Genomic DNA, 9,595 nt, shown 5'->3' with positions numbered 1-9,595 from the left:
GCTCTAAAAGGTGCGCAGGTGAGGGTGGAGACCGTACTTGGAAGAAGGCGCGACAGATACGCCAGTTACGACAGTAAAAGTGGAATCTTTGAGCGGTACCCGACAGAGTTGAAGAGCCCTACACGTGACGGGCTTGAACGCCGCTGTGGGGCACTGCTGTAGACTTCAGCAAGACACTTAACCTGAAATCATTTAGTAAATGTGTGTGTTTGAATGTATAGCAAGTCGCTAACGTTGAGGGAGCTGGTAAGCAAACAATGTAATGTAGCTTCATTAGATCCCTTAACTATTGTACATGAAAACAATGCATCAAACGAAACGTGTTGTGCAGTAAAGCAAATCGTGAAGCTGTTTGTTACTGATAAAATTATTTATAAACAATAATACTCATTATAATAATCACCACCACAGTAACTAATATTTAGATCAAATTAATTAGATCAAATAGTGCGCAAAACATCACTTTGAGCCACAACACAATGAAAACAGATCAGCACAACTGCTGTAAAAATCGTGGGTTGAATAGGTTTAATTGAACAACTGACAAAAGACATTTCTGAAAACATCAACCAGGAAATCCAGCACAACAGATCACCCGAAGGACAAAGTCTGCCATTACAACCACTTCCTCAAACACAGTTACTTGCTGAAAAGGTCAATGTCCTCCCACACCAGGTCATGCAGTCCACAGCCCACTTTCCTTCATGCCTTTATTCTATGATGTCACAGAGGGCTTTGGAAGGTATTCTCTCACAATGTCTACAATTGTCGAGACCTCTGCCATGGCACCTTTACCTGTGAGGAGACAAAGGGCCGAGTTGAGACGCACCTTTATGGCAAGGAGACAGGCAGGAGACATCAACTGACCTTTCACACCCGTGAAATTCTGAACAAGGACCGGTGCTGGTTTTGAATAAACTGAACACAGTCAAATCTGGAAGTTAACACACAGTGTTTCCAGACATTTGCCTGGATTTAACGAACTTGTCCTCAATTTTAAATCAACAGTTTCAGCAGCTGACACATTTCATTGCACTTCACACATTTTTAAATTAAGCAACAGGACCACTAAACCCTTTGTAAGGATTTTAAAAAATAACACTTCTTTTAACACTCTTACTCATTCTGGGCCTTGTTCATATTAGAAGACCAAAAAATTAAGGCTGGTTTGCCTTGCTGTACTTTAGCAAACACCTGAAGGAGCTTTTACCTTAAGATAAACAAAATGTGGACATTCAATCAATAAATACAAAAATCCAAATTTCACCATTAAATAATGTTTTTGGTTTCCAAGCGCGCCCCTTCTAAAATATAACAGGCTGATAATTAATTGATAACCGCTTACATGGAGGAATCAACCTACATGCACCTTGTTGTTAAGGCTTGACGTCATCTGCTATGGCCACTCACTTCACTGAGCAATTAAATGATAAGATTTCCCCCGGTATCATTTTACCAGATGGAACAGGGAGGAACGAGACTCTACAAGTCAAACATCACTCTTAAAGCCCTTGGGTTTTCCGTAGACTCCCTCAGGAGAGTGGGCGCTTACTTCCCCGATAAGACCATCTCTTCATCAACCAATTAAACATGCACTGAAATATGGTTCATATTACACGGTACTGGCATTAAGTCTTGCAATATCGATGACTAGGACTAGGCTGTGTGGACCTAACTTAATTAATGAAATGTAACATTATTGCTGCGTCTGAACACCTGCTCACACTTGACAGAGTGGCCCTTATCAGATGAAAGCCTGTAACAGGAAGGGTTAAACAATTTTAAAAATGACTAAGATGTCAAAAGTGACAAATACATTAAAAAGGAATAGATAGTTTACGTCTTGGGTGATATGCCAGAAATTATCTTAACGTCCTTGCCATAACATGTCCTGGGTCTATTAAACGTCAAGCGTACTCCTCCTTTTTCACACTTTTGAGATTTCCGTTTATGAATTTACAGCATACTAAGGAAGTACATTTCGAATGAAGAGAAACAAATACATCATAACACCAAAGTTACACCAAAAACATATTTACTGATAATTCTGACAGACAAACAGTAAAGGGAGGGTCTACTATAGGATTTAAAAAGCTATTAATTTCTACTGTGAAGGAGGTCAATGAAGCCTTTCTTCCCACCTGGCGGGACAAGGTTTTTAATTTTCATACTCCTAATAAATTCAGGACCGTATCTGTGACATAGTAAAATTTCCACCCCCCCCTACATAGCACCAGTTCTACTTTTAGACATTGCAATGAAGAGCAGGAGGGAGAGCACCAGTATATGCGACATAGGAAGTGATTTGTTTTCAATAGTGAGTTAAAATATTAGCACATTTTAAATGCTCACGTGCAAACACTTTTATCTCAACTATCTGAAGGGTAACCACGACAGTTTCACAAGATTACCACAATACAGTCCATCTCCTGACTGGGACACCATTATAAAACTAAACAAAAAAAAAAAAAAAAAACAGCACCTGTCATCAAAGGAAGGACTCTGGAACACATTTTATGAAATATATGTACCATTTATTAGAATAAAACTACAATCTAAAAATGCATAAAATTTATTTTGACCTTTCAACACCCACCTACCCATTGTTTGGATTCTATTGGAATTCTATTGGAATGTTGTAAAAACGAACCAAATCAGCTGATAGGAAGAACAATATTGTGCTTGGAGGAAAAAATGTCCTAATGCTGGAATTGGCTGATGGAAGTGAAGAGGATGTGTGGGGGCTAGGTGAGGCCAGCGTGCCCGACCCGTGCCTGGGACACGTTGGAATGAACCTGGGCCTCGACCATCCACAGCAGGGGCAGAGCTGAATGCATGGCATGCTCCTGTACCAGCTGCCTCAGCTGTGCCACCATCTGCACCTGCTTTGGGAGAGTGAGCGGCTCCGGGGCCACGTCATCCTCGCTGTCCTCGTCCGACGCTTCGACTTTGACCACCTGGAGCCCACGTACGCTCTCCGCCTGCCTCTGCTGGCTGACGGAGCCAACGGCGTCCAACGCCACGTCCACGTCAACGTACCGCTCAAATTCTTCGGCAGTCAGCCCTTCAGGAACCGGCACCCCTGCCAGCGACTCGGTGTCCTCGGACACCTCCGCCGCCTCGTCTCTGCAGAACACGCCCTGGTGGAAGCAGTCGGCGACAGTCACAGAGCCGACCGAGTTCCACGCCTCGTCGGCCAGGTAAAGGGCATCGAGCAGCGACACGTTCCTGGCTACGTCCTCGGCTGTCCGCCCCGGTTCCACCTGCAGGGCGGCGGCGACGCGACTGTACAGCCGGCTGCGATAGTGCGCCTTCCAGATCCTGGACACGCCCATCGCCATGGGCTGCATCACGGTGGACGAGCTGGAGGGCAGGAAGCGGATCTGAATGTTCGACAGCGGAATGCCGGACTGGTGGGCGGGGGAGTGGCTAACGAGAAGACACACCCGCCGCTCGCTGCAGCGGAGAGACCTGTCCCACCTCTGCAGCCACTGCTGGAAGATCTGGGAGGTCATCGCTGACGAGGTGTCGCTGGCGTACCTGACGGGAAGATGCTCGTGGTTCCTGGGGAAGCAGCGAGGGTGCCTGTTGTTGCCGACGATTAACAGCGGCTGTCTCTCGGTGCCTGCCATGTTGGCGCACAGCAGAGCGGTGATTCTGTTGCTGGGGGTCCGGCTGGTCGGCTCCTGGCCTGTACAGTGCTTCTCGGGGACTGCCCTAAACCACAGCCCGCATTCGTGCGCGCTGAAGATGTCCCTCGGAGCAAAGGACTCGAGGATGTGCCGCAGGACGGTGCCCTTCCAGTCCACGGGCGCCGGGGAATTCGCGCGCCCGGGGTCCTTGGCCTTCCTCCTTCTGTTGGTGATGTTGTGCCGGTCCCGCCACCGAGTGATCCAGCTGTCGGAGGGTGTGAAGGCGGTTCCCTCCGCCTCCGCCAGCTCTGTAGCCCTCTGCTTCAGCGTAGCGCACGAGACACGGATACCCTCGGCTAGCTGCTGCCGTGCCCACAGGAGGAGCTTGTGGTCGATGTGCTTCTCTTTGGCGAATCTCTGACGCTTTCGATGCTGGTTGTAGTTCCTCTCTCTCTGCAGCAGGAGTCTGGCTTTGTCCCTCATGATACGCGACACCTGCGAGGTCGACACGCCGAACTTCTTGGCCACGATAGTCTGAGAGACGCCGGTGGATTCCAGCTCCTCCACAATCTGAACTTTCTCCCCGAGGGGCAACGACACCCGTTTTACCTTCTCTGTCATGACTCAGGAATTGACTGGAGAAGGACAAAACACTAAAAAGCTGAGATAAATCAGTCAACTGATCCCAGTTTTGTCCCTTCCAGTTTCAACTGACATAAAGTACTCTGCCCTTCCTCATGTGTTCCTCTGTTTTTAACAACGCTCCTCACCAAACAAATAAAAACCACTTGAGAAAGCTGTCTCCAACTGGAGGTCAATTTATTGCTATGGGTGTCCCAGTTAGGTGGTGGCTGCTGTAAAAATATCTTCCTCTTTTTTTTTTTTTTTTTTACAAAAAAAAAAAAATTGTGCTCATTCAGAGAGCACTAAGCAATACTTTCTGACTACAGTGGCTGTAGGCCGTCACCACACACCTTCATCTCCACAGACTAACTTCTTGGCGATGCAGGGGACCTCGATGTAGCCAAACTCCTTGAGGATGGCCACTTGCTTGGCAGTGATAGGGTGTTGCCACATGGCCGTGTTCATTGCGGGACAGAAGAGCAGGGGGCGATTCTGTTCCCAGGCGCGCACCACGCAAGTCTGTTGACAGCAGACAGGGGAAAGGCAAGAAACGCCAGTGCAGGACATGCTAATATACAAAAAGCACACCGCAGTACGAGAACCAATAAATAACTGCCAATGAATGAAAGACTGAGTATTCAGAGTTGTGGCCAGCAATGTTCCTCTAAGCCAGGACACAAAACATAAGCCTGTGGTTGCAAAGGATTCTTACTAGGAGATTGTCACAAATTCCGCTGGCAATTTTGCCCAGGGTGTTGGCGTCCAAGGGAGCAATGAGCAGCAGGTCGGCCCAGCGTCTCAGCTCGATGTGCAACACAGGGTCAGAGCGTTGCTTCCAAAACTGCAGGAGAGGCACAGTGTTAACATTACCATCTGGGGGGGGGGGGTCATTTTCCATCTGTGGGTGAAACACTGACCTCACAGCTTTGTTACTGTCCTTATCGTACAGGGACAAGAAGACTTTCGTCAAGTGAAAGAAGAAGCAAGCTCGTGTTTCTAAAATGCCATCTTTATATAATCTGTTATTTGACATGCCCCTGGAATGAGGAATCAATCTATCAAGTCATACAAAGACTGCTCCAAATACTACTGTAGGTCTCAGTGACCGAAGCTGCAGCTTCATGTAATTTTGTGTGGCCCTTACGGACTGGGTGGCCCTTACGGAGGGTCATGTACTACCACTTAGTTCTCCGTGACTGAATCTAGTGAACAGACTGCACATATTTCTTGTTACTCACGCACCTCCCACTCATCTTTGTCACTGTAGATTCTGACTGGTACCTCTGCAGGGTTGTAGAAGTGGGTGGCATGCTCAGTGGTAACCACTCTGACCTCCACCTGGAACAGACAACTCACCCACATTAGCCATAGGTCATATGAAATTTAAGATCACCCTCTCTACTCATGTAAACATTACATTACTGGGATTTAGCAGACACTTTTATCCAGAGCGACTTACATCAATTAAAGGTTTTTACAATGTTACCCCTGTATATTGAAGCAATTGTGGGTTAAGTACCTTTCCCAAGGGTACAACAGCTGTGCCCCCGTGGGGAATCAAACTGGCAACCTTTCGGGTCCAAGTCCTGCTATTTAACCACTATGCTATACTGCCACCCCCGAAAGTTTATTTTCCCTATAATAACACAACAGACAATGCACATCAGTGCGCTCACAGCTCACTTTTAAATTGAACTTCACACTCTTAACAGCCACAGTAACCTCTGTTTTTTTTTTTTATTGATGCCATTGCCAACGTTTCTGCCCTACCACACATTCATCAAGGTGATATGTTACCATGGTTTCACTCAACCGTTTTTAAATCAAAACAGAATGTTTATCTTCTGTGCACTGAAATCACATACAATAATTTGGAATACCTGATCCCCAGCACAGAATTCACCAGCTATTACAAATTAATACAATTTGAACACATTTACATTGACAATTAATCTGTTTTAGAGGAAAAGTAATTGCTTGTGCACAACCTGTGTTAATACATTACTATATAGCAAAATACTACAATATTTTTGCTGGAAATACATGGCGTGTCCCAATATTCCATCATAAGGCAAAAATTCAGGAAGCAGCATTTGATTTCATATTAAATCCCTTCAAAAGGATGCCACTGTCTGCAGCAAGGAAAATGCAGGAATTTGTCACATCTAAAAAAATTAGCAAAGAAGGCCAAGAGTCAAAAACGCATGAACCTGTGCAGTTAGCCAAATAAAACTATTTTAACGACAGGAAGTTCAGATCACTCTTCCGTGTTCTGATCTTAGCGCACTTTGCCTACGTAACCAGCTTTGGTGATTATCTCTCAGCTCTCTGCATGTCACTTTTCATACATGGAAATCCAAGCACAATTAATCTGTCATCCACTATAAACTGGCTAACCTGCACTCCGTCAAACAAATTCAAAAAGCAAATGCAAGCAAAGCAGGCAAGACGATCACGGCTGTGATCGTGCGGCAGACATTGCAATGAATGAAAGATTCCTTATCACAGTAAACAAACAACTACAGATCATACCTTCAACCTTTCCACATCTGCAAACGTATATGAAAACCTTTTTTCATATTTTAATAGAAAAAGAGTCTGTGTGGGGGGAAAAAAAAAACTAACAAAAACCAGCAACTGGCATTTTTTTAACTGGAGGAAATTTTAAATGTTTATGTGGTGTTCCAGTTTAGAGATCAATGAGAACAAGCTTCATCTTATATTAGACACGTCAACTAGAACAAGACTCTTGTATATTCATTTGTTTCTACTAGTTAACCCACACTGCTTGCTCTTCCTGCAACAGTTCACTCATTCAGCTTTCCTTTCTGGTGAGAGGCAAACTATGTGGCAGTAAGCCATGCAGGTGTAGGCCCAGAGTAGTCACAATGTGTCCTTAACTTGGCATTAGAAATTTGCGCAAGTTCCTTTTTTTTATTATTCCACATACCCTCAGAACCCCAGCAGTTGCCGAAATGAGGGGAGGAAATGCCTAAAACAGTAAGCATAGGATTGAGTTAAATCATTGACTAGGACCTGTTGAAAATCTCTAAAAATTCACTATTATTACGTTACAGCTCTTGGGACAGTACATACTAGTCTAAATCCTTACTGTACTCTTATTTTTAAAATTCATTTTAGCAAAACTTGTTTCACTAAAAAAAATCTGAATCTCGTTTTATGTATTTAATTATATTAGGAGGTGAATTCAAACGACGGTGCCAGACCACATTCATGTTTCCGCCTGGTTCAACAAGTGTATAGGTTTTAATTCAACAATTCATTTGCAACACAGACGTCTTTCCGCCCCCCCCCCCCATAAATAAAAATAATCCATTACATGTACGATAGCACTAACTTTATTCACTATTATCTGAAGACAGTGACACACTGCTAATTATGTGAACCACAGGGAAACTTACTACGCATAACATTCTCGCTTACGTTATTTGCAGAGGAGGAATAAATTGCCATTGTTTGCCAACAACATTATGCACGACTCTGCGTTAAGGTGGTATTTGCCTCCCTCTTGTGGTACATTAGAGGAACTACAAAAACAGTCTCCTGCATCGTCTCTTAGGCAGCTAAAAAACTTAAACGTCACTGTTTAACGGCTTGTAGGCAACGGGAGGTCGCACACTGCACACATTCTTGCGCACGTTTTCAAACGAATGATGCACCGATAAAATAACACCAGCTACACTGCGCCATGCGACCTCGGCTACACAGTACAGCTCCGCAAGCTTGCTAGCAAGCAAAATGTGTCATCGGACAATCCGGTCATTAATCATAACACAGTTAGCTAATTACCCATGCCAATGTGTTTCCTGCTGACGCCAACGTTACTCGAGAAGGGATCTCTTGTTAGTCTCTCGACTATTAGCATATAAATACCATTAGTTTGAAAGCTAGCTGACTAGCCAGCCAGATTATCGCAATGGTAACGAAAGGAAAATCACACTGTTAGCTAGCTAGTTACTCACCCCGGGTAATTCAAGGAGTCGGGTGGTCAACAAAGGCAATTTTAATGCTGCTACACTACCAGTTACACCAACAAGAATCCGAAAATGTGAATTGGAAGAAGCCGCGGAATCAAATGTAGAGCAAGTTGCTTCTGCATCTTGCTGCATGCCTGGCTAACTGCATAGCTAGCTATAGTTTGGTTGCACGGCAGGAGACAAGGAAGCATCCACGCTAGCTGAAGGAGACGATTATCAAATCACAATGAAGGAAATTTTAGTTTGCGAGTTGTGTTTGGTAGGTTGATTTCTTAAGCGGTACGCGGCTTTGCGCGGCCGCAAATTCAGCGCTGATTAACTGATCTTTACGTCTTTAAGATGTCTCATCACATTCACGGTGCCCATAATACAGGGCGTTTTCCAAATTCCCAGACATCAATGAACCAGCGTGCGTCCAGGTGGGCTGATTAACACGTGTAATGGAAAATATGGCTAAAATTAATGGCTATGTGCATTGCATTGAGACTTCATGGATTTTTTCGGCAATAACACGTTAACGGAAAAAGCAAGGGCAATAGATTCACATGACATGGATTGAATATGAGGTGAATAAGTACTCGATTAGCAAATCATATTAGTTTTTAATCGTAGCTTTGTACCGTATACTAACATAATAAATATAGCTACACCAAATCCCCTATAAACGTCCAGAATCTTTAGCTAGTCTTAACCAAAACTGTAGAAAATTAAACCAGCTCCTTCCCCGGTCAGACGCTGCAATTGAAAGCCTTCAATGACAGCGGAGAAAAAATGCATGCTCCATTCTCTGGCTATAGCAACCAGGGTGCTTCAGAGTTTGTAACATCATGACATAGCGAACCTTTTAAATTACAAGAGAATGTCTCCTTGACCAGAAGAAACTAGAAGATTATTGTACAAAAACCCAGTTGGACTGAAGAATGTTTACACCAACGACAAAAATGCTTGCTAGCGGTGTGCGAAGTTCATTGAAAGAATTCGCTTGAAATGTGCACTGTTATTAAAATAATAACACGAGACCTTAACTGTTCAGCTATTAAATAACTAAATTGCTGCTATACAGAGGACATTATGGTTGAATTAGATATATTTTATGGTGTGGGAATTTCAAAAACCGCTGGAATTATATCTTTTAATAAAGGGGTATGCGGTAAGGTTATTTAATTTCCAAGTGATCTACCCAAAAAGGCCTGAATGATCACCCAAAGTCGTCTACCTAGAAAGATCTAATACCTGTCAATAATTTCATATACCGAGCAGAACCGCTGCTCGGCGGCTCTCACCAGGATCGGCTCGCGCATGCCACTGACAAACGTTCCGACGTGCACGAGCGCGTCATTG

The 9,595-nt window shown here is 44.3% G+C and overlaps 1 protein-coding gene across 1 annotated transcript; it reads right to left on the bottom strand.

Moving 5' to 3' along the window:
- Window positions 1-518: 518 nt before the first annotated feature.
- ppcdc (phosphopantothenoylcysteine decarboxylase) lies at window positions 519-8,448 on the bottom strand. Its single transcript, XM_036535342.1, has 5 exons — window positions 8,240-8,448; window positions 5,499-5,594; window positions 4,969-5,097; window positions 4,607-4,775; window positions 519-795 (listed from the first exon to the last, which is right to left on the bottom strand). Exons 1-5 carry the CDS (start codon window positions 8,384-8,386, stop codon window positions 716-718), a joined length of 621 nt encoding a protein of 206 aa, XP_036391235.1. The 5' UTR covers window positions 8,387-8,448; the 3' UTR covers window positions 519-715.
- Window positions 8,449-9,595: the final 1,147 nt, after the last annotated feature.

Source organism: Megalops cyprinoides, chromosome 8, assembly GCF_013368585.1.
Source record: "Megalops cyprinoides isolate fMegCyp1 chromosome 8, fMegCyp1.pri, whole genome shotgun sequence".
NCBI lineage: Eukaryota > Metazoa > Chordata > Actinopteri > Elopiformes > Megalopidae > Megalops > Megalops cyprinoides.
The sequence above is the reverse complement of the archived record's forward strand: the minus strand, read 5'-3'. Positions and strand labels throughout refer to the sequence as shown.

What these genes read in the sequence shown, in the direction of transcription:
- ppcdc (XM_036535342.1), bottom strand. Translation starts at nt 8,386, where the DNA reads ATGCAGCAAGATGCAGAAGCAACTTGCTCTACATTTGATTCCGCGGCT. An exon ending in GTGACAAAGATGAGTGGGAG is followed by an intron (nt 5,098 to 5,498) that starts GTGCGTGAGTAA and finishes CCTCTCCTGCAG; the next exon opens with TTTTGGAAGCAACGCTCTGA. An exon ending in GAATTTGTGACAATCTCCTA is followed by an intron (nt 4,776 to 4,968) that starts GTAAGAATCCTT and finishes TGCTGTCAACAG; the next exon opens with ACTTGCGTGGTGCGCGCCTG.